The sequence below is a fragment of the Neopsephotus bourkii genome, unplaced genomic scaffold, assembly GCF_033783945.1.
Source record: "Neopsephotus bourkii isolate Nb327-2 ecotype Australia unplaced genomic scaffold, CSIRO-AGI_Nbou_v1 NB_234, whole genome shotgun sequence".
Classification (NCBI taxonomy): domain Eukaryota; kingdom Metazoa; phylum Chordata; class Aves; order Psittaciformes; family Psittacidae; genus Neopsephotus; species Neopsephotus bourkii.
The window spans coordinates 19,157,508-19,183,029 of NW_026900744.1; the positions used below are offsets into that span (position 1 = coordinate 19,157,508).

The 25,522-nt window shown below is 40.0% G+C and overlaps 3 protein-coding genes across 4 annotated transcripts in view; all 3 read right to left on the reverse strand.

Annotated features, from left to right (window-relative positions):
- Nucleotides 1-1,203, reverse strand: part of EDEM3 (ER degradation enhancing alpha-mannosidase like protein 3) — a 34,822-nt gene extending 33,619 nt beyond the window's left edge. The window contains exon 1 of one of the 2 annotated variants that reach the window (XM_061345712.1): nt 752-1,203. In XM_061345712.1, coding sequence (XP_061201696.1) covers nt 752-924 — 173 coding nt within the window. In that variant the 5' untranslated portion in view covers nt 925-1,203. The remainder of the gene's footprint in view (nt 1-751) is intronic. The other variant, XM_061345713.1, reaches the window with a different exon arrangement.
- Nucleotides 1-25,522, reverse strand: part of TRMT1L (tRNA methyltransferase 1 like) — a 331,995-nt gene that overhangs the window by 187,988 nt on the left and 118,485 nt on the right. The window lies entirely within an intron of this gene.
- The window catches only part of NIBAN1 (niban apoptosis regulator 1), a 67,966-nt gene continuing 43,940 nt past the window's right edge, over nt 1,497-25,522 (reverse strand). The window contains exons 6-14 of the mRNA XM_061345711.1: nt 19,722-19,837; nt 13,850-13,954; nt 13,592-13,754; nt 12,433-12,620; nt 12,013-12,174; nt 9,341-9,451; nt 8,693-8,800; nt 6,826-6,937; nt 1,497-5,890 (exon numbers count right to left, since the gene is read on the reverse strand). Of these exons, the coding sequence (XP_061201695.1) occupies nt 4,164-5,890; nt 6,826-6,937; nt 8,693-8,800; nt 9,341-9,451; nt 12,013-12,174; nt 12,433-12,620; nt 13,592-13,754; nt 13,850-13,954; nt 19,722-19,837 (2,792 nt within the window). The 3' untranslated portion in view covers nt 1,497-4,163. The remainder of the gene's footprint in view (nt 5,891-6,825; nt 6,938-8,692; nt 8,801-9,340; nt 9,452-12,012; nt 12,175-12,432; nt 12,621-13,591; nt 13,755-13,849; nt 13,955-19,721; nt 19,838-25,522) is intronic.

Genomic DNA, 25,522 nt, shown 5'->3' on the forward strand with positions numbered 1-25,522 from the left:
GCCCCACTAATAGTCTAAGCTCGTGATATGCTTGATCACATATTTGTCTAAAAAAGCCCTACTAGGTGCAGTGCAATGCATGGCCACCTATATTGTAGTCTTTGTCCTTCAACTAAAAACTATACTAAAAGAGAATCTGTACAAGCACACAGGACCAAAGTAGTCTATCTTATAGTCAATCTCATATAGCAACTAGGCAAGAACACATGCAAACATTTACCTTTTTTTACGACTCCCAAACACTCGCTACAGAGGCATAGCCATAATTAGACAAACTGACAACGGATTCAGATTTACCTTTGATCACTTTTACCCATCATTACACGCAACCACTAGCTACAGTCTTCAAGACGGCAGCTCTCAAGCCTATGGCAGAAGGGTCTGACCCCACACACAGCAGAGGCGGTAAGGGGCTGCCTGCCCCAAATAATCGTGATGACCTGACCCTAAAGACTAGCCCGGCTCTGACATAAACACCTCAGACACTGACGGGAGACAGAAACCCCTCGTCTGGTGGAGTCCTCAGTGCGGGTAACGAAAGGACCAGAGAAGCACTACCTGGCGAAGGACAGAGCCGCACCCATCGAGCCCAAACCCCGGAGACAGAGTAGATCCCCCTACCGCAACACGGCGACAGCTCCTGGCCCCGCCGGCCTTTGCCCCCGCCTATCTGGCAGCCCCGAGGGCGATCCGGCGCCGCCGTCGTTCCTCAACCCCCGCTCCCAGCCCGGACCGCCGCGGCGGCGCTCACCCCAACCGGCGCTTCTCCTCCTTGCTCATGGCCCCGGCGCCTGGGGCGGCCGCCAGAACGGAGGAGGCAGAGAGCAGGCCAAGGGCCAGGAGCTTCCACGGCCTCCTCCAGCGGGGCCCCCGGTCGTCGTCTCCTCCGCCGCCGCCCCCCTGGCAGCCTGCACCTCCGCTCATGGCCGCGGCCGCCTGCCCGGTGCCGCTAGGCCCAGCTCCGGTCCATCTCGCCCGCTGCCCGCCCCTCGCGGCACGGCAGCCACAGCTCCCAGAGCCGACGCGCAGGCGGAAGGGACCGGCCCTCCACTTTCCTGTGGCGTAGCCAGGGAAACCGCCTCACTCTGCCACTTCCTGGTACCCCCACACGCACCGCCCCGCCGGGCCAATAGGAACGGGAACAGGAACACCGCGACGCAGGAGGGTGCGCGGACCACGTGACGGCAGCGACACGCCGGGGGAGAGGGCGACGTGGACAAATGGAGGGGCGGGAAATCTGGTGCAGTGTCGGACTGCAATTCCCGGTATGCACCGGGGCCGCCGCAAGGGGAACTGCGAACGGCGCGGGCGGAGAAGCGGAGCGCCCGGTCCAGTCTGGCGCCGAGGGCTCAGCCGGGCCATGGGGAGCCGCGGCCAGGGAGCGCGGTGTAACCGGCCTCCTTCCCTGGGCCCCCGGCAGCCGCCTGCCCGCGTGGTTTTAGCACACCCGCCCTGTAGTTAAATTACCACGCACACAAAAACCAACCTCCCAGCGATGGAAGGGAAGAGCTTCGTTTATTTTCATGATAAGCGTTTTTACACGGTTCTAAGCAAGATACAACGTGTTTCATATCCTGTCATTTAAAACTGGCAATCCCATGAAATAAAACAGCAGTAACACTCCCCCCGGCCACTCCCTTCAAGACACCCCAGTGTTCCTAACCCTCAACCTTCCAGGCGGTGAAAGGTGATTTATTATTGTTCCTAGTTTACAAGTGCAATAATTCAGTATGAATAAGTGTAGAAAATTCCAAGAACATGGCAAAAATTACTGAATGGGTGGATTATTGTACTTTCTGATCAGTGGTCCAACATAACCTTGTGGATTGCTAACCTCTAAATCGCTGTCACTTCCACCCAAGTCTATTTAAAGGCAAGAAAAATGCTACTCTATCCATTTGCAAACATTCAAATGTACAGAAAATGTCCATACAGTCAAAGGTTCTGTCCCCTAGCCATGAGGAACTTCAATTTAAATTGCAGAACAAGGTAATGTACAGGCTGAATCTTCCCTCTTTCCCACCCTAGTTAAGAAAAACAAATAATGCTGAGAACCTGTATTCAGCAACTTAATTCTTCAATATTACAGGAAAATATTACCCAGGTCTAAATCTGTCATAGAAATACCTGGAAAATTACTATGGTGGGATTGCTTTTGCTAAATACTTTCTGTATAGATGTATCTTGATTTGTATTAGCTCTAAACAGCTCATGGAGACTGCAGCCTTTTTTGCAGAGTCGCAGTCTTGCTAGTCCTTCATACAACATCATATGAAAAACAGTCATGTCGCCTAATTTATCATGGCTAAGAGAGACTGCTGCTGCTTAACTGTAAAATACATTATAAATTTGAAGTCACTTAACATTCAGTACTAATTAGAAATAGCTAATGATTCGTAAAAACAAAGCAGCTTACAGTGAAATAATCAATGATTTGTTAAAAAATGGCTGACAGTGGTTTGTGTGTTTATGAATTAGTATTTTTGCATGAAATACGAGGAAATGAGTCAAAGTACTTTTGCAAGGAAAACTTCCATGACCTTAATGTTCCTATACCTCAGTATTACTTCTAGAACAAACAGCAGTTGCATTTATTTTATAATAGTGACATTGCAGTTGATCCAGTTACTCAACAATGTTCCTTGCTTGTGCAGTAATATTTGCCTGTTCCTCTAGTGTCAATTCAGTGTTAGTATTATAGCATATTTTGATAGCATTAAATAATAGACTTTGCACAATCTGTTGAAGTTAAATGCCAACAAGTATTGTGCTCTCAGGAATTTATTATTTTTTCCCATGTCTTTATGGGTGTAAATCCTGCACTCCATGCTGCATTTATCATTAATCATTTATTATTAATCTTTGCTGTCCTGTACTGTATTATATTTATTCAGAAACAGTCTGAAATACCAGGCAAAAATTTTAAGGTGCTTTAAACTGATCTCTGAAGTGAGGCCTTGAAATCTAAAGCTCATTTTACTAAAATACTGGTTTTCATTTCCAAGCTTTTATGTGCTGTAAATATGCAGATAATGCATATAAGCAACTCTGTGCATAGATTTGATATGGATGATAATATGCCACCTATGAAAGCAATAGGTCTCTTTTCAATAACTGCTTTTGAAATGTGATTCTGCCCTCCAAAGTCTAAGCACATATGAATAACCTTTGGCTGCTCTTTGCTTAACATCTGTGTTAGAAATTCTATGCAATTATTATGATATTTCACAATTATTGCCATTTATTATATATTTTTTACACCTCAAAAGACCTACAGAACTGGGTAACTCAGTAAGAATGGGAATGGCAGAATTATTAATATTCTGTATTAGACAGCCGTAAATGAATATATTTTATGGTGGGAAGTAAAACAGAAAGATGCTGCCTAATAGTTATAGTTGTTGTAAACATTCTCATCTTTCCTTCCATAAAATTAAACAAAATAAAGTAGCCATAAAGTGCTCTGGGAGGCTAAATAACCCAGAAGTACACAGCGGGACTGAGAAACCTGCTCCCATATTTTCCCAATTTTAAATACAGCAATTAAAAAGTCAGAACTCTTGCTTGTCTTAATTATTTTGAAGTTTTGGTGGATATTAAATTAATCAGTTTGCAGAGTTTGTACAGAGTGTGGCTTTTGAGCAACTTTCTAAATTAATTATTTGGTTCTGTTTAACTAGTAAAGGTTTTATTTATTTCACATATACTGCATGCAAATACTAAAAGCATCTTTGAATAGCAATGTATGTACCAACCACCTAAGAATCACAGCAGTACTTGTCAAATCCATGTACTTTAAAACCACAAGCCACTCCCTTGCTAAAAAACTAAGAAAGTTAAGTTGTTAAAATAACTTTATAATTGAGAGTGAGTTGCTTTTGAACCATTCAGTGGTCATATTTTCAGACTTCTATAGCCATAAAAGGTAGCAAATTTTGAATGAAAGATGAGGTTCCCAACAGCAACCTGGTTTTAAACAGTGAGGGCTTTAACTGAAAAGAAACCTATCACCCATCACACAGGAAGGGTTCTGTGCTAAAACTGCAAGAGCTGGTAAAACCACAACAAAGCCCATTTCCTCTAGCTCTGACCCAAAGTAGTCACAATTAAACAGGGATTACTGGAGTAAATAAATCCTGCAGCGATGGGTTGAAAAACACTTCTTACTCCTCAGAGTTTTGCTGTGTGTAACTATCTTCTCTGTTTTCTTCTGTTAAAATATCTTTTACTTCCGTGCTTTTTGGTTCCATGTGTGAAGATGATTCATGTCCTGGCTTCCCTTCACCCTCACCAGCCTCTGTATCTTCTATGACCTCTTTGGCACTAACCTCGCCCTGCTCCAGCCGTAAAGAAACTGGCGTACCTAGTAGTCCTGTTCTTGGGTTTTCTGTATCCAAAATGGGCACTTGTGTTGTGTCTGCATTTTCAGCAGGATTGTGAAAAAAGCTCTCAGTCTCCACTATGGTGGCATGGCTATTCCCTACTCCTCCCTCCTCACCATCTAATCTTTTGTCTTTGGAGACATTTTCAGTGTGTTCTTCTGGCTGCAATCTATCACTTTTGCAGTTTCCCATACCTGTGTACCAAACACTTTGTCTGATTTCCACCTTTGCTTTTGTCTCCTGAGGCATATCTGAGCTTTCCACCAGCCATTCTGCTTGTGCCATATTGCAGACCCCCTTGGACACATCCTTTGAATTCGTACCATCTGTCCCCAAACTAGGTGAAGATGGTCGGTCCTCCTTGAACTCTGCACATTCTGCTGCATCTTTATTCATCATCATCTGGCTCACTTGAATTTCTGCTGCAGCCATTTTGCTCAACTCATTATTCCCTTTACTGTGCTCCTGCAACTTTAGTATCTCACCTTCGCAAATCTCCTTTATGTTCTCAGTTGGAGTATCTGCTGGTATCTCAACTGTAACCGTAAGCAAACTCCTTATCTCGTTTATATCATCGAGGGATTTAAAACTCTTTTCTTCTGACTTGCCTTCTTTGTCAGGATTATCCCAAGGCCCTCCTTTCCCTGCATTTTCATCCTGGGAAATAACCCTTGTCTCAGTACTAGCTCCTTGGCCGTTGCTTTCTTTTTTACTATCCCCTTCGAATTCCATTCCTACTGCATTTTCACTCTGAGTTAGTTTTTCTGTAATTTCTCTTTCTACCTTGATTTTCTTTTCAGCATCCCCTAAAAAATCTGCTTCTGCTACATTATCATGTGGGGAAGTCATCTTTATCTCAGAAACATTTTTGCATGCTTTGCTTTCTTTTTCTGTGCCAACAACAAACACAGTATCCATTGCCATTTGATTCTCAGAAGTTACCTTTTTTTCTACTGCTCCTTCATGTACCTTAAGTTCTTTTCTAGGGCTGGCTCCAAGACGTTTTACTTCAGTTTCATTCCCAGAAGCTACTTTTCCCTCCACAGCTTCTGGTTGTGTCTTAAGCTCTTTCTCAGTGTTTACTACACACTCTGCTTTCATTGTATCTTCATTCTCCAAAGTGCTTTTTTTCTCTACAACTTCTTGTTTTGTGAGGATAGCTGAAAGGGACTCCTGGTCTTGGCCAATGTTTGTATGGAACATTTCTTCACTTTTGCTTGCCTGATCACTAGCTATTTTAACAGAAGCAACTGCCTCTTTCTCTGATGACTTTCTATCATCATGATCCTTCTCCCAAGAAATTTTTCCTGTCACAATGAGCGTTTCATCACTTTGAGTTTCAGTGTCTGACATCTCAGCTCGAGTGGTGGAAGGCTTCTTTGCAGGAGTGGTTTGTGCTGATCCTGAAGGGGTCTTCAGGTCTGTTAAGCTGGACACGCTTTCACAGGGCAAATTCAAGTTATCTTCAAAGAGGTTGTGCTTCTTCATAATGGCAGCTTCTTTTATCACTAGATAAAACAGAAAGACCAAACTGTTTTGGAAAGACTGACAGAGGTACACTGAAGAAGGTACAGTGTTTTCCCAAGTTTCTAATTTTGTACATTTTTATATTGCAGACAACAGTAGTTTTCATTTTCAACTTGCTTTTAGTTTACATTTCTTTTGTGGTGGGGGAGCAGGGATTTTATCTGCTTTGAATAATAGAACTTCAATATTGACCTAAGCATTGCTGTAATAGAAAACTACCAGAGGAACCCACAGTGCACAAAGATAATGTTTCAATGCATATTACAAGAATATATGAATAGAAGTGTGTTCTTTACTTTTATTATTACACTCATATTTTTAAACAGGAGTGCCAAAGAGGGTCTATTAAAATTTACTGTGCAATACACATGCTTGTCTTTTATCTAGGGTATAGACACACAGGCAGGTCCAGAGAGATGCAAGTATTTTATGTATCTATACATGCCATCAAAAATAATTTAGTTTTCTGCCACAAAAGCAGAGAGATCTGCAGGGAACACTGCACTGGCATCACTGATGTGCTGGAAACTGCATCCTGCAGTACATTTCATTTGAGGAAATTAATTTTTGCTGCCATTAGATATCACCAAGTCTTTGCAAATAAGATCGTAATTTCACTCCTTGACCCAGGAAATCAAGATGAAATGAAGTTGGTATAATTATATTTTGTTAGAAATAGGCTTGTGCCAAGCTATCACTTTGAATTTCCCAGGTTTAGTGAAGTTGCTACATAATTCAGATTTTAGGGCTTGCCACACATTTTTACCAAGCTCAATAAAAGCACTGTAGCATCGTAACCAACGGTCTTAAGGAAAGCGGGACCTGGGACTGAAACAGCCAGGTTAGGACTCTGGGAAGCTCTGAGGCAAGAGCTCACATTGAAATGTTGTTACCGTCACCTCAATAAAGTTCTCACCTTTCAGGGTTTCTTCAAGCAGTGTCTGATATAAAATCTCTTCATACACATTTTCTACTTGAATCACGCTAGTGTAATCAGCAAAAATGAACTGCTCGTACTTCTGCAGCTCCTGTGCAGACAGAGAAGAAAGGAACAGATATATAAAAATGAGAGATTCTGAAAGTTCTGCTTCAACATAGCACCTTGGAGATGCCTTCTAGCAGGTCTTGCAATGCACCTTGATGGCTCTTGAGATGATCTATTCAAACTATGACTAAATGAACTATGTATGTTCACAATTTATTGTGCATTTATCAAGCAGTATTCTTGCACAATAATTACATTTAAAAGCAGTATAGATCGCCACCATCTGCACTATAATAAACAATTCTGAAATAAATAGCTAGTGAGGAAATGCCTCAGTGTTTGTCCAAGGAGGCAAATCCACAGTGAGCATGGGAGGTACATGGTTTGACTTTGTTTTTCTAATAGGTGTGTAACATTTTAGCTTACTGATTTATATGCAGTAGCCTGTCTAAACAATAACTGAGTCATTATCACTAAACAGCTGTTGGTTGTCTATATGTGACCTCTGCCTACTTCTAGAAAAGGTGCTTACATGAAAATATCTGGAGGTTTTCCTGTAAGACAACAAGACCTGGCTGGGCATGTCAGCTGTTCCACATATTTACTTCTAAAGCTGGCTGCTCGTTTCTGCAGAGGCATAAATGCAATTGTCAGAAATGAAACAGAAAGGGCTTGTGGGAAGTTTGCACCACCACTGCTTCCTTCATCCTGTATGACAGAGACATGATGTGGGACTCCACCCTCTCTACATATATTCAAGGTGATGAAATGCTTGCGCTTGTGTGAAGGCACTGCTGACACTCTACAAGAGAGTATTATTTTTGGGATAGTAAAGAAAGTAGAGTGACATAGAGAAGAGAGTAATTTTAAACACATTTTTGAAGGTTGTGAGTTTTAACAATCCGTACTTAAAAGTCTCACAAGCATAACTTGGGAAAATAGTTGGTTTTAAAACTGAAACAGCAAGAGCAGCACAGCCTGTGGGAACTGATAAACATCAAGGGAAACAAAAGAGGCTGGGATGGCTTAGGGCAGTCATTTTTCAGCAGGTACAGTGGAAATGCAAGAGGATATGCATGGGCTTCGAGAAAGGCACAGACTATTTGTTTTGAGTCAAGGTGAACAGCATTCCAGCACACTTCTGATGCAGCCGTACTGATAACATCTCCGGGAAACTCTGGTACCCACATTTGCTGAGTACTGACCTACCCATATGATTAAGGATAACAGAGATCATCTCTGTTTGTTTCCTGGTTGTTGACACAATTACTTCCATTTAAAATCACTGACAGCAAGTGCAAGGCCTGTCTGCTCCTGCTACCTAAGCAGGCATTGGCTTTGTCGGAGGTTGACAGCAGAGGCTCTGTATAGTCACAGGTGTGCCTCTGAGAGCGCTGCTAAAGAGGGAAGTGCCCTCTCCCACAGACTGCGTTTTTGCCTGCAGTAGGGCTGCTGAACACAAGGACAAGTTCATAAACAACAATCGTAACTGTCAAGAGGAGTCCAGTTTGAGGGGACTTCAAACCTCTACGGAAGAAATGAAATAGGGATAGGCAAAGGTCTGCAACTATCTTTGAGAAAACAAGCTGTATATACAGCTTCCCTGTTTCCTGAAATCCTCCTTATGTTCCGTATGTAAGCAACCCATGAACTGGCTAATCTAAGTGTCTGTCCCAGCTGGCAGCCAATCTGCACAACTGTCCAAGAGAAAACAGCCTTATAGAATTGAGGATTTACTGCCAAGGTGTTAATCCTTCTCTACCTTTTATAATTGTTTTTTATATTCACAGAAACCTACTGGTTTGCACATTGAAGCCAGTGTCTTCTGCAGTGTGGGCAAAGTAATCTGTACCAGTGCTTCTTGAAATATCTTCTTCCGGATAGTACTGCTGTCATAATCATACTGCTGTCAAAACAAACAAAAAGAGAAACAAGCCCAAACATATCTGTGGTTATTAATCACTCGTAAGAGGAACTGGCTCTTGTTATCCTGTAACTGGTAATGGGTGAATTCCAAAGGACACCATATCATGGGTGCACTCAGGAGTTTGAGTTCTTATGCAGGTTATTCCAGCTTTTAAAAAGTAATCTAAAATCTAGTTTTCTTGGATCTCTTTCCCTTGTAGAAACAATCCCCCAATTCTTCTCTCCAGGTATTTCAGCACTGCCTCTTCTGAGAGTAGCAAACTCTAGGGGCAGGCTAATTATAAAGCTAATAAAAATTATTTACCCAGATTCACAGCATCATATCCATCTGATTTAATTGCAATGAAAGGCATCGCACATGTAAATACTTTCACAAGTGTATGTCCAGAGCTAGGTTTTACCCCCAAATGCTAAATGCCATCAAATCAGTATTTCCAGCTGGATGGTAATAGATATCCTCTTTCAAATACTGAGATAAATTAATATAAAATACATTCTCAGTTTCTGAAAAGGCATTTACCTTCAGTACTCTCAGCTTGACTTTTTCAATGGTGGTTGCAACTTTTGCTGAGTCTGCCTGGTGACTTGGAGAGAACAACTGCTCAAAAGTATAAACTGCATTTTCCATCAGCTAAAAACAATAACAAGTAAAAAAACCCACAACAATTGTTAAAGACCAGTAACATAAAACTGTACTTTTAAGAAGGTGAAACAAAGAAAGAATAACAGGCCTAAAATAAAAATTTCAATTACTTTAAATTATTGTAGAAGGGGAAGAAAAAACATACATAGAAATCTTGCAATAAAGAAAATATAGCCTTGGTATCATTATTAAGCTATCATAGTTTTCCTGTAGATTTTATCTCATGTCACCATCCAAACTGACAGTCACAAAGACAAAAAAGTAGAATCAATCATCTATATATATGAAGGCCATTGACAAAACTCATCTCTAATAAGATGACTCCCACTGACTCCTATCAGATTCTAATGGTCTTGATCATAAATACTGAAGAATATTTTTTTTAAAGGTAACTAATCAGTAGCTTTCCTTATGAAACAAATCACTATCAGCAAAAATTGCAGAGTGAAGTAATTTCTCATGGAATTATGTTAGGTAGGCTGGCATTTCTCATATTTTCAAGTTGCTCAGTGATTCATTAAAAACATTAATCCACTATTCTGTAAAGGTATTTCATAAAAACAGTTCTGCAATTGTTAATTACTTCTACTTAATAAGGTTTTGTCTTTTTTAGCTAAGTGTTTTCATTTAAATTTTAATATATTCTGATTAAAGAATTACAGGGATATCCACAGGGAGGCTGTCCATAGAGCCAGCTATTCCTTTGCATCACATGAGGCCACCTCTCTCAATATACATAGCCACATATAATATAGGACTTCTTGTAGTCTGTAAATTAATATGTACATACATAGGGATAAGACATCCTTTTAATTCCTCCTTGGCTAGTAAATCTTAGTGAATGAAAACACATAGTGACAAATGTTGAAGACCAGTTTTATAACTGACTTTTCAGATAATGTAGGATTGGACTATACAGGCTGTATAATGGAGAAGGTGGAGATTTATTCAATTTGTGTGTGCATGAGAAGGCTGTGCAATAAATCCTCATGCACTACAAAACCTTGGATTCAAGAAAAATACAGGATCAGTGTAGAGTTAAGTCAGAGGCTAATTAAAAGATTACTCGTTTCTTATCTCAATTTTTATTTGAAGCAAATGATAAATTGGTGTGATTCTGGTGGTCACTAAAGCTGTTTTATTTACGCCAGTTGAGCACTGTGCTCCGAAGTTTCTGAGAACTGGCCACTAGAGGATGCCAAGCTCCCAAACCAAGGAATCCTGCTCCCTCCTCCACCAGAGTCAAATGCTTCTTTTGACATAAAGACTACGCGAGCATAGACATGTCTGACCTTACTCGTTAATAAAATAAATGTCCGTGACTACAAAGTGAAACTACTTGCTATGTTTCTGAGAAAAATACCAGCCTTCTAAAAAGAGAAGCATTAACAGTATTTTTAGATACAAGGTTTTCAAGGAGAGGAGCATTAACAGCATTTTTAGAACATCTTGTTCTTTAATTTAATTTATTTACTGTGAATTTTTATTCATGTTCTGCTCAGAAAAAAAGCAGCACATGGACTGTATGGGATCTATTTTTTGTCTACTTCTATATCTTGACTCATAACCTTCACTTACTGAAAGACATTTTATTTGGCAGCATTTTGGAATGGTCCCCCTGAAAGACCCAGACATGAAATCAGAACTTTATTTCTAAATAATTCTTTGGCTGCTGATCATGGCTGTATTTAAAAGATCTGCTTTTAGGAAAACCCTATCCCAGCACTGTGCTAGAGACTTCCTTTCCATATTCACAACTCCCATTCCATAGAACTGGACCAGCTCCATTTCATAAGATTACCAACTAGATTATTTAGTTTCTCAACTGCATAGTAAAATCACAAGATTCAACCTAGAGGAAGAAGGCCAAATCTGTCTTGTGATCTGGCAATCAAAGTAAGCCTACCAGCCAGGTCTTAATAGATTTCTGGCCAGGCATCCGGAAGAAACAAATGCAAAGCAAAATTATAGCCTGTACCAATACACACTAGATGGTGAAAAGAGGAGTTAATTTTCTATCTGAAATGATGTAGACACTTCAACCATTCCAATGAGAAGTGAAGTTTGTTTAAAGCATGTAAATGTAGCTACATCCTGAGACATCATCTGTGTCCAAGTAATTGCCAGTTTCTAATATTAATTGCCTGACTTTATATTAATGAGAAAACAGACTACCAAGGAAGAGACATTCCATTTTGGTAAAATATATTTAAGACCCTTCCTGAATCCTTGAGAATGGAAATCAGGCAGATCTTAGCACTCCACTGGATACAAGCACAAGCTTCTTGGGTACTGAGAATTCAGAACATGAAAGATCAGGAGAAGAGATGATCCATCCCAAACTTTTGTGCCTTGCTGAAAGACACATGCATCCTCACAAACGTAAATGTCAGACATCTTCTAGCTGTGATTTTCTTAGGTTTTGTTATCTGTACTTTGAGAGATATTCTGGGACTCTTGCACAGCTTTTTATCAAGGTTACTTTGAAGCACATTAGAAGAGCAAACCTAACCTGTTCTCCCAGGAGGAAAAAATGGATGTTACAATACCTCTTGCATAAAGTTCTGTGTCCTCTGAATCACAAAATCAATGTGATAGACCTTGAAGCGACTCTTGAGGTCTTGAAGGAGCTCCTGGAGGAGATTCACTTTCAGATAGCAGGGCTCCATTTTCACAGAGTTGAACGGCAGGTTCATAAGCTGATCCATGTTCTGCATTCCAGTGGAGGAAGAACAGGTTTCAAGAGAAAGATACCAGAGGTGAATTTTTAATAGAGAATTTAACAGTGGCCCTAAACCAAATTCTGATATCTGCACTCCAGTTGCACAAATACCACAAGACTTCCTAAACAAAAAATGCAAGAGCTAACATACTATCACCTGGGAAAGCAACCACTGCTGTCAATCAAAGTCTAGCTAGAAGGCCCTTGTGCTAATATAAAAGGCTCCAAATATATTTTTTTGTCTTACCTCCTTTAGCTTTGTGGTATCATTTGTCTTCTGGAAGTCCTGGATGATTTCATTGACTTCTTTATCAAAAAGTGAGCGAACTTCAGTGAATCCAGAACTCACTGGACCCATGAGCTCCTCTAATATGGAAGTGAGAAATGGCTGGATATTTTCTGTGCAGCACTTCTGGGCAGGCTCAGAAACAGTGGCTAGAGTGTCAGACAATACAACAATTGCATTTAGGCTACTAAGAGATATAGTGAAAAAGTAATCTGAAATGATTTACTTTACAATGAATTAAATGAATCCTTGCTTTTCCCCAGAGTCGCACCTCCACAAAGATGAAGATGATGAAACGAGAGTTTATAGTTTTATGAGTGACAATTAAACATGCTTCCCATGTCCCGCCTAATCAAATGCTAGCAGCGTAGGGGCACTGTGAGAGCACAGGGAAGGGCAGCTCTTAGCATTGATACATACTGGGAGATTCAGACAGAGCATGGCCACAGAAACTGTATAAGGAAGCATCCAAACTTGGTACTTTATAGTTCACTGAAAGCATCCTAATCTGGTATGTGAGGATATCAACAGAACATCCTGAGTTTTATCAAAACAGCTCCTAAATTATCAGTTATTTATTTGCTAGCTTAAGCAACATCAACTAATGTTTTGCCTGTTTTTTATGCTCATTTTTATATTCATAGGAAAATTATAAATTACTTCACATTAGTTTAAAACTATCTAAGAAGCCCTTTGGCTTAAGTACTCTTTCATAGCTTATGAATTTCTCACATAACCAGAACCTGGTTTTGTGGCACATTCCCAGACATCAGGTCAAAACCACTACACTTTTAATTATGCTCGTGACCTCTTATCTTCATTGCATAAGGCTGCCCAAATAAAAATGAAACCAGAACAAGGAACTCTAATCATAATACTCAAAACCCATCAGGTCTACCTCCATTTGAGAAGACCTAGTATTTTCAAAGACACTGGCCACAGGTATCAGTTCTCATCAAAGGCAGCAGAGGTTCAAAGCATTTTTTTTCTGAAAATCAGTGTCTCCAGTTGGATTTTTCAAAACACGTGAGAATTTCAAACCAATGACATCTGGTAATTTGAGCAACACAATGGGAAACATTAAAAAATTGCTGCAAAACACAGCTGTTCCTCCACTAACCTTTGATTTTTCCAGCTAAAAAGTTCTTGGAGTTCAGAATCTGATCCATGTCTGAACGAATTGTTCCTTCAAGAGTTTTTGCAAAATCTCTGCATTCTTCTTTCAAGGCACTTAATCCTTCTGACACTTGCTGCTGAACTAAGCTGTAAGTTTCTTCTACGATCTAAACCCAAATTAAATTAAGAAGCATAGGTTAGAATCAGCACACACAGACAACAAGGTTTTACGAGAAAAAACTATGTAAATATCAGCACTTACACCAAACCAGGTCCGCTTCCTATCATTCCTCTTTCCTTTCATTTTAGGCAGGATCATTGTTTGAAGGTTAGGCAGGAGTTCCTCCATCACAAGGTTGCTCAGGATCTATATCATCAGATGATTAAAATTACACATTCATATACTGTTCTCCATCTGAAAACTGAGCACTCACATCACATTGTGATGTGCAAACTCAGGCAACCTCAAATAAATACAATGACTATCCCAGGTTGCCAGGAACACTGGATTTAAAAATATTAGTATGCCTGAGGGAAAATCCAGGAATTTCATCTGAAGCATTTCTCACTCAAAGACTTTGAGAGACCATGCAAAACTTGACAACAGATGAAACAGGATGTCTGTTAAAATTTACCGCATGCTATTATGAAATTGCCATGTGCAAATCAGTGGAGATAAAATGATTAATTCAGCAACTGGATAAAAAAAGTTGGTTTGCTGCTTCCCCACCGTGACTTTGGTCTGGGACACTCACACTCTCCCAGAGGAGGTATCATCGAAGATAAATTGTTCTAACAAGTCATAAACCAAAGGATGCTCTGATAGGAAGATAACTGTGCAAGAAAAGAAAGATATGATTGTCCCAATGTGAATCTCCAGCATTTTTTAGGTGACCACCAACTTCACAATTCAAACAAGAAAAGAACAAAATCCTATGAAAAACAGGATACAGGACAGAAATGGGAACCAGAATTGTGGGTAACCTGTGAATCACATAATTCTACTCTGAATTTTTAAATCTGTAACATTACCCAAAAGATTTATTACCTCCAACCTTATACTGATATGAAAAAGAGATAAAATAAATAGCTAGCTGTTGGAGTTCAAGAAAAAATTTTCAAGCACTTTCTTTTGTCACTAAAAGATAACTCTACGAGTCGAAAACCAATAAAACTTTCACACTGTAGGATTCATGCACATTAAACTTTCCTCTCAACACCTCCAGATTCTTGAATGAAAACCTAAGAAGATACTCTGTGACAAAGGCGCATCACAGCAGAAAGGCTGAGCGAAGTGTCAGAGGGACTTCTACACGTGGAGTGTTCATGATGGAATGTAAAGAAACTCAGGAAAAAGTGTCATTGCCCCATTTTTTTATCATTTCTTTAAGTATATGGTTGGTCTATCATTGCTGTGTTTTTCTAAATTGACACTTAGTACTTTTCTCCCTCAAGAACATTTTTACTTTGAAACAGGTTTCAGTGGTTGTAGAAAAGCAGCATCACTCTTTCTCATCCCAGCATCTAGCTAGCAATTCAGTCTTGCAGATGGTTCCAATTAGAAAGAAAATGCATCAGACTGGGAATACAGATGATACCAATTTGGGGGAGTGTTCAATACACTGACAAGCAAGCCTGCTATTTAAAGGGACCTAGATGGGCTGAAGAAATGGGTGGACAAAAACCTCATGAAGTTTAGCAAAATCATCTGGGATGGAAGAACCCTGAACATCAGTTTAGGCTGGTGACAACTGGCTGGAAAGCAATTTTGCAGAAAATTACTTGGGCATCCTGGTGGAAAGATATTCATCATTGGTCTGCAGGGTGGCCTTGCAGCAAAAGGCAACAGCAGGTTGAGGGAGAACATTCCCCTTTATTCAGCACTTGTCAGACCACATCTGGAGTGGTGTCCAGTTTGGGGCTCCCCAGTAAAAAAAAGAACTTGACACACTGGAGTGGATCCAGCAGAACCCACCAGGATGGGGAATGGAGAACATGACATGTAAGGAGAGGCAAAGGGAACTGGGTTTGCTCAGCCTTAAGAAGATAAGGCTCAGGAGAGACCTTACTGCTGTCCACAACTTCAATATGGAGGACGTTAGGCAGGCACAATCAGACTTTTCTTGGAAATGGCCAGGGAAAGGAAGAAGGTAACAGTTACAAGTAGTAACAAGGGAAATAAGTCAGGTATTAAGAAATACCTTTCAGCATGAGGGCAATCATGGGAACAAGTCATGCTCCCTCCAGCTTTGGATATCTTCGGAACTAAACTGCACAAAGCCCCTAAAGTTGGCTTTGCTTTAAGTGTGGGATTGATCCAGATAACCTCCAGAGATCCCCTTTTAACTAAACTGTTCTATGGTTCTGTGGTTTTCTTGATAGCATCACCCAACTTTGTACAGGAGAAGGATCAAATTCTTTTTTCAATACAGAAAGATTTTAATGGTGTGAGATGGATGCCTGGTTTCATTCACTGATACCCATTTCAGAAGTTTTCTTCAGAATTACACACTGTATCAGGCTTTGAACCTGGTCTGCGTAAATTTGAACTACAACTTCTTCCTTGCCCATCCCACTCAGATGCACCAAACTGGCAATAAATGCACAGATTTACAGGCAGAGTTCTGATTTGGGGAGTCTAGGCTTTCCTCTTCATTTTTTATTTATGGACACTGTATGTCCTCTGGCCTGAGAAAGCTGTGAGACCTCTCTCCTACACTTTCAGCAGCAAGTTGGCCAATAAGGCGAACTATGCAAGCAAAGGTAAGGAGCTCATCATAGGACTTGCCCTATTACTATTTCTTTGTGACCTCAGGTCTCTGAATGTTTCCTATAGAGGCATCTATCAGTGCTGGGGATATATGCTGGATTCTTGAATTTCTCTGCTTAAAGCATCTCAATTTTGAACTAAATTCCTCAGTCTCATATTTGGTTCAGTCATTACTCATCCTTATAATTCAGAGGAGAAAGGGACATCTTTTATTTCTGGACATGCTCGTTTTCTGTTCATAGATCTTGGCCAGGTATATTTGTCGTGGCCCACAGTTACAGATGTACAGCTGCCAATTTATGATGACAGAGGCAATACTATGGTTCATGTGCTATGCAGAACAGCACATAGCCCTTTCATCAAGGCTTTTTATCTGTCCCAACTGTGCACAGATATGAGGTTGCCCACAGACTCTTGAAAGCTTTGAAGTGCAGTGGCTAACCTGAAAATCACAGAGAGACATAGTAACCCTATAAAAGGAGCACAAAATACATCTTAAGTTTCTGTAGATTTCTCATTTACTCTGGGTAAAGGATTTAAAGGATTACTACCTTGCTCAATGGTTTCAGTAAAGTGTCACAGACAAAGTACCTAGTCTTCCTTTTCCTCCAGTGGGGCTTGAACAGAAGTTTTGCTAAGTGATGCATATTTGAACCCAGCTCTTGTCCTTGCTTCAGCAACAGCCCAGCATAGTCCTCATTCAATGACCGCAGCCCTGAGGCACCCAGCTACTGGCTAAGCTAATACAAAATGCAAAAGCACTGCTCAACTTTACATTTCATCATGCCAATGCTTCCTGACATTCCACCTCACATATTACAGCTCCTTGAGTGGGTTTTAGGCATGCACCAACAACACGACAAGAAAATGGCAGGAATTTAGACAGCAAAAGTAAGTAAGAAAGAGCTCTGACTGCATGCCACATAGTGTAAAATAGAGTACCTCCTGGGTGTAAGTGAGCCCCTACAGAAATGTAACACACAATACCCTACTTATACATCTAATATATCTATAACATGCCATACCCTATTATTATTGTTTCATGTAACTTAAGTACTTATAGATTATGCCTCACTACCACTTTGGATTCAGCTGTGCTGTCTCAAATACCTGTCAAAACCAATGTATTATTTCAGGTCCTAAACTAATAGGTCAGTTAAAACTAATAGGTCAGTTAAAAATAATCTCAATAACCCAAACTGGTCACAATAAACGTGACAATGGATCAAACATATTCTGAAGAATCTGAGCTGGACTGGCTTTATATTTCTGCACTGAAAGGTTCACTGTAGAATTTTGGGGCTTTTTAATCCCTTATTCTGCTATTCTTGATTTACCAGTACGTTACTTCTGCATTCATGTAGTACTGACCAATGAAGTTATATTAGTACAACATCAGGGTGTTTTAGTGCTCTCACCAAAAAAAGCTCTCTGCTGCTGCTTACAAGTGTTGTTGATAATTTCGTGGGTTTAACCCAGTATTTCAGCACTTAACCCACAGAAATACCATCTACTACAGAATTTATCCTTTATTAATAATGAAACCTTAAAAATGAAAAAGAACAAAAACGAAACCAGAAAAAAGAAGTTTTATGACACAAAAATAATATAAAAAATCAGTAGGTCTTCAGCCAAGTGACGGGTACTTGCTAGCAGTACATCCGTGTTGCAGTACCTAGGTAGAACTGCATGATCTAATGCTGTAAGGACTCTGTCAGGGAATATATTTATTGGCATTCTGCAGAGATTTTTACAGCAATAAACTGTAGCTTGCTCATTCCAAACCACTCACTTATCTTGGATATTTGCCTAAAATAATTATTATATTTGTCAAAGCAGGCATGAGAACAAACCATAGTTGTAGAATGAATTATTACTAAGAAGATAATAGCATAACTAGTCTGGATGTCTTCTGATTACAGTTCTCTTGAGGTATATGGGCTATGACTAAGTAGTTGGCAAGCAATAATAAAAATAAAATATAAAATGGAACTAGCGCTATAACAGCTATGTAACTTGAGGGAGGAGGGGAGAAGAGGAAAACCCTCACTCCCTCCATTGGAAGGATGAAACTCCTTATACTAAGGAATTATCAGATGTTAGCAGTAAACCTCAAACCCTGACATGATGACACTGAGAAAGACACTGTTTATAGTTTCTTCCCCAGTTTCCACATTCTTCAGCATTTCAAAGGTAGACTTCTCCTAAAAGAATAATCTGATTTCTTAAAACAAATCCCCAGATTATAAACTCTCCATCAAGCTTTTTCCCATTTTCCCAAAGGGAAGCCAGATTTCGTGAAGGAAAACACCCAGCAGCTGGTACTAAAGTAAATATTTGCTGCTGAGTGCTCAGTGCTTAGGAAAATAACTGTAAATCAGGGTCCAAATAATGGCTCAATTGCACTAAAAGACATCTGGAGTGATGCCAGAGAGCTCAGTGGAATTACTTCAGCTACCACCAGTGCTCCAAAGCTACTTGCTCAGGTGCCTAAATATGGACCCAGACCTTGAGCTTGGGACCTTATTTCTGAAGAACTGAAGTACACAAATTTCTGGTGTTTAAGTGTGACTGTTACTATGCAAGACTCTGTTTCAGAAGTCTGGCACAATAAGTAGGGATACCAGTTTATCCACTCAGGACTAAAAGCTTCAGTCCCAAAGTACAGGGAAAAGCAAAACGAAGAGGTTCTTCAAAATTTTTGTTTAGCTGCTATTCTGTTCTTCATGAAACTTGATATCCTATGATGGCATCTGGAGGAGCCATTACAGGAAAAGGAGCAGGAAATTATTGTGTTAAGTAACAAAGGTAATAGCAACAGAAGAAAAAAAAATCTCTTATCTGCAAAATAGCTCTCATGAAAGACAGAAAAACAGGGCACAGCCCAATGCAGCTGACAGAGAGTATCTACTGCGTACAGACCGTGGGTTCTGTGTGTATTGCTTTTGCTGTCACTAATTTACTGAAACTGTAAACAGCACCAAATGCAATAGAGAGATATTAGCAAGTGCTTTGTTTTAGACACAGCATTTATTCACCAGTTGACCCCATGGCATAAAATTAAAGTAGATGCATGAGCTTTCTGTGGAAATGTGGTCATCCGTACATTCCAGTACAATGCAAGAATTTTAGTTCATAGCACACTTTCTTTGACTTTCTAGCAAAAAAAACTCAAAATGGATTTTATTAAAAAAGAATTATCACTTTACATATCAGTAAGAAGTATCTTGAAATCTTGGGCATTTCTACCTACCAGATTTTCTTTTTTAAAATGCCATTTTTTCCCAAGAGGCTTTACAACCTTCATTATCCTCAAAGCTGACATATTCAAAGCCAATAAAATATCAGGAATATATTCTTTTACCTCTTTTTCATTACCAGTTATCATTTCCCACATCCCATAGTGGCCTTTCTCCTGCCGGAAGAATTGAATGGCTTCTAAGAATGCCTCAACTTCATACGTTGTCTGGTTGAGAAAATCTAGAGAAAACACAAAGTAACATAAAGGATTTACCCATAAATAGTCTTTACAAAATTACCATCCTTTTTTGATCCATTTTTCTGTTTCATGTGCATCTAACTAATATTTTTAAATTATTTATTAAACCTGAATGTCTGGGGATCTTGGGTTTTCATTAAGATTTAGAAGTGCAATGGTAACTATCACACTGCAAGTATGATACCACCTCATCTGAGTTGATAAGTTAAACCAAACCAGCAAATGTTGATATGGAGCACATGATAAGGTAAGAGTTTTACGGTAGGAAGCCTTGTCTGTGGTAGACTTAGATAAGGTGGACATAACATGTGAAAGCTCATCCCTTGCCTTTATACCTATGAGCAATGTAAGATGGTACATGGGAAGACTTTGATGGTCCATATCAGGACCAAGAGTTGGGAGCTTCTGCTTCTTTAATTTAAGACAAGAATTAAGAATTTAAGATAACCATAGTCAGCTGACTGTGTCGTGCTGTAAGCGCTTGATGAATTTCTAAACCCTGAGTAAACACTTCCCAATAATCTTTTATTTTCTTTGTTTTATTCAGGAACTGATGATAAAGATGATTTTTCATGAACAAAGTAAGCACTTCGCTCATACCAATTAAGCACAAAAACTTCTGACAAAATCATGCTGCTTTCCCTAAATATTTCAAGAATGTTTAACCACAGCTTCAGAGTATCTGGTTATCATCCACAGCTACTGCTGCTAGATGGTAGCTTTTCCCAAGAGCAGCATGGTAGCCTCTGTTGTAAAATGAGACTCTGTTGTAAAATGTTACTCTGTTGTAAAAATGAGACCACAGCACAGGAAAACCTGAGAAGTCCCTGAGCTAGTTTGCTCTTACAAACTCCGGTTAACCAGTCATGCAACAGAAATCACATCACAGACAATTTGTTCTTTCCAAACTGCTAATGGCTTTCAAGAGAGTTGCAGCCAACACTCTCCTTCACATGAGAGTGCACAAACCCACAGCTAATTAAGACTGCATCAGCAGTTATACAACAGGACTAGTTTGTCATGATCTGGGGAGAAACATTCGCTTTGCCTCAAAATGTGGAAAAGCTTCGTAGTGCTATCAGGCTGCCTGACAAACCTGAGTAAGAAAAAACCACCACTGAAACACTTCAGGAATTCAAGTGCTGTGTCTCTGTGTGGAACTGAGCTTCAGGATTATTGTGAGGATTATCTGAAGGGAAAAACAAAGCCACAATGATTTACTGTCCACTCTTCAAAGTTGTGTACTTGCAGCCTTGATCAGCTGAAATCCTGTTGTGTACATGTTAGGAAGAAAGGAGGAAAGAATGTTAATTCTCTGAAAGGTAAGTATGCTACTTTAAAAGGTACCGATATGTAAAAACTATTGTTATGTGAAGAGTCAGAGTAAATTCATAAGTCCTGCCTGTCAAGCAAGACATTTCTGACTTGTTCATGAAACTTCTGAAGAGAGGAGCTTTATAGGAGGCTTGCATGCATACCAAGGACAATACAGGCATTATACAAATTATGGGAAACACAAAGGATTAAAACTGCAGTAATGCCTGAAATGTCAACTACCACATGCTTTACACAAAAATGAAAGCTAGTGAAACATACAATTAATTTCATCAGTGCTTTACCGTGGCTGCTGCTTGAAAACAGCACTGAATGGATTTTCTCTAAATGGTAGGCAATGAGGTTTCAGATCTGCTAAGAGCCCACATGTCAGAATTTGCCCTTTCAGAGTTTCCCCTGAACGTAATAATTACTTCAGGAAGGTAAGTTATAGATAGTGTGGTGCAGGAAACACTCAGTGCCACTCTCTAGATACCATCCCCAATTTGCAGCTATTTGGAGGTCCAGAGAGATCACACAATTTCTTCAAGCTCACACGATGATCAAACAAGAGAAAAACAGCCAGGTAAAATCCTAACCCTACCTTCATTGCTACCTCCATGATTTATAGCACTTTTAATAGCAAGTAAAAAACAAGGATGCTAACATATCAGTAAAGGAGTTTAAGTCAGGTTGTTTACTGCCAAGAGACGGCAGCTTTAGTGAAAGAATGGAGTATTTCATCTGAGAAACTGGTGGAGCACTGCATATGAAAGCTTCTGTCCTCACAGAATTAGACTCTGAATATTTTGACAAGAAGAGGGCCAGTCTTGGCTGGAGAAAGGGAAAACTGCAGCTCTTGCAGCTCTCAGATCATGACTCACATGTTTTCCTTCTTCACAGCTGTGCTCCTAACCAAAAGGGACAACAGACCATCCAAAGGGCTGGATCTCGGACTGCTGAGATGATGATGCACCAGTGCTGACAAGAGTCTGCCCTCTAAGATCATCAAACTCATTTAACTTCATGGTCAAGAGAATATTTTCTCTCTGTTCTGACTGTCCTAATTCAATACAGAAGTGGGAAGAAGATGCTAAAAATCCAAAAGCAATTTATTTGAATAGTTCATGGGAAAAATATCAAGCTGCAAGTACCATAAAATCCCAGTCATGCATTCTTTCCTATGCCAGTAAACATGGAGGAAAAACACAACTATGGCAGTCTTACTATAAAAACAGCCCCAAGTAGAAAGAAAGCTTTATCCTTCAAGGCTTCTACAATTGCTTAATTTAGGCAATTTCATTCCCCCTTTCCATAAGAGGAAAAGATTGCATCAGTGATAAGGCACTGAACAACTAGATCCATCCAACATTGGGCTGTGCAGAAGCTGTTAGTGATGCACACAAGACAGAGGCACATTCATGGAGTATGGCTCAAGAAGAAAGAATTGTACCCAAGCTGAAAGGAGCTGTGGTGCACATACTCTAAGATTTCAGCAGGGAAGAAACAGAGCTTCTATAAATCAGATCTAGCAGTTTATGAAAAGGCTAGAGGACCACGCAGCCAGCTCTGTTATGCCATAGCAAAGCAAGGACAACAATGAATAAGCTGTTGGGATAGCACCACTTGCGTGCAGGAGAGAGGATGGTGCGTGGGAGATGGAAGCAAATGCTGCAGCTGCAAACAGGGCAGGTGGTAAACCCCAGTGGTATCAGGAACAATTGTTCATCAGAAGAAAGGATGATGTGTACTTCACTCTCCTTAACGCCCTTGCAAGGGTTTCCCCTTCAACAAATCTGGCTGGCACCTACCATGAGTGACACATCTGTCCCCGTTGCTTGTAGAAAATGGAACATTTTAGAGGAGTTTGGTGCAGTGGTGGTTGTACATCAGCCTTAACCAACTCCCATACAAAGCCATACAATTTACTGAATGTCTACCAGCAAAAGGCCAGTGAGGCTTTATAGGTACCCAGACTGATGTTACATGCTTAATCCAGGCTAGTCTGCACTTGGAAAATTACCAAGCATCTTCTCCAACTGATAATGAATCATCTTATTTGTGGAGAGTAAAACAAAATTCTCTTTGTTTAATTTTAACATAAGAAAACCCACCTAGAGACTCTGTCTTTAGACATCCAAGTATGGAACCTAATTTTTATAACAGATATTACTAGCCATAAATTCCTTTTATAAACATAACAGAATAACCACTATAAAGCTCTGTTTTAGAAGATAGAAGGACATCTGGAAGCACCATGACTTCACAAATCTACCCAAATTTGAAAGTCTCTCAAAGGCATAGCTCAGTTTCTTCAGGACTGAAGTAAGCTACAGCATGCAGTGGATAAACAGTTTAAATCTCTCTTAAAAAGCAAAAAATCTCAAACCTTAACAAAATGCTATGCAGAAGACAGACTGTTTGATGCCTACTGAGCGCACTTGCACCTGATGCAGAAGTGTTAACTTAAGAGTTCCTCATTCCTAATTTCACCTGTGTCCAATTTTTTGGCTACTGTGGGATCTGCAGTCTCCTAACAGGGTGCTTCAGGCAATGAGCTGGGACTCCTTCTCTGTTACTTGGCAGGTGAATGTTTGGTTGTACAGGCAATCAACAAGGAAATCTTCAGTCCCAAATTCCTGTGTGTTCTCCCACCCATGGCAGGACAGCTGCAACTTTGAGGATGGATGTGTCACTGGCACATTGCTTAAAAGCCCCTTGGGAAAGGCTATCTGAATAATTTTTCTGACTCATTAATACTTCCTCTGTATGTCTAAATGCAGCAGTGGAAACTAATTGCCCTGCTAAATTTGGTCTTGTCTACAGTCATAGGTTGACTGGTCTTAGATCAGTCAAAACACTAAGACCACTGTGCAAAAACTTCTATAAATACACATCATTACCATAGAGGATGAGTGCCACAGAAATCACTGCATCTAGCTGAAATGGTGGATTTTCAGCAAATCGAAATAATACGAAATCTGCAGTTGAATATTTCAGTTCAGATTCTGTATCTGTATATACTGCAGACTGCTGAATTGGGTCTCTTGCTGTGCTTTGTGACAAAAAGCTCAAAAGTTGATATTTAACCGCTTAGTTGATATTTTTCTTAATTGCAACACATGCCTCTTTAACATTACATATACTAACCTGCCGTGCTAACTGTTAAAGTGAGTATTTCAATATCCATATTGAATGGATATATCAATATCCATATCAATATTTAAATTGTGTGCCCCTCTGAACAATAACTGTCATGAATGAAGCTATTCAAACTCACTACTGTAGCATGAAAGAGGCTAAAATGGTCATCAAGCAACAGGAATGCCAATAGGTGTTTGAAGACAGACGGCATATCATTTACCTCCTTAACAAATGCAACAGCGACAGTTAAGTCTTCCTATAAGTGTCAACACAGCTCTTTTCTGTAATCCTTGTGCAACTGCATAGAAAAGTCTGTGTTTGGGAAGAACAGGGAAATGTTTGTCCAGCTCTGGTGGGACTTCAGACAGTGAGAATTTTCCACCTCCCAGAAGTGATGGGGTGGTTTGCTCTCCTGAGACACCAATGGTTCACGGTTCCCTCCTGTGCCTTGGCTAATGCTGCGAATCGGGACTCACTGATTTTTGCACACAGCAACAGCGTTACTGTGTTAAATTGTTTGGAGAGCCAAGGAACTGCAGTCAGTATGTTTCATGATGTGTAAAAAACAAGTATGTCATTCTTGAAAACAGAGTGCCCCTATTGCAAACCACTAAATGTCTGTCTCCCATATGGGCTTTTCTTACAAGAAATTTATTACTTTTATTTGTAATAGTAGTGAGGGGATTGACTGTGGACGAAGCGCTTTTACCAAAGTGAGCTAAAACACTGAGAGTAATCTAAGCTTTTTGGCTGACATTTCACAATAGGCTGAGGCCCAAAGACTTAGGAGAACAAGTGTTAAAACAGAATCCAGAAGTCTGAGCTCACGGAGCACGGGTTTTAATTAAAGAAATGCTGATTCTGACATAACACACATCAGCTGACTACCAAAACTCAGAAGTAATCCACCCTGGGTTCATCTGTTTCCTGTAACTTTCACATCTATGTACATGTTACTGAGCTGGAGAGCTGCCTACAGTTTTGTTGAAGATTCTGCATTCAGTGAATATTATTTTCCATACAGTCCCTGAATTCTTTCTGCAGGTAACTATAATTGATATTAAAGCAATCTGGCATTCAACTATGGCTGTATATATAAGAGATGATCATGTAAAAGCCCATAGGTAGGAAGGTAGCCTTGCCTGGCTCTTGCCTTCCATCTTCAATAATTGCAGCTTTGGTCAAATGTCTCTTCCCAGTGTAAGTCA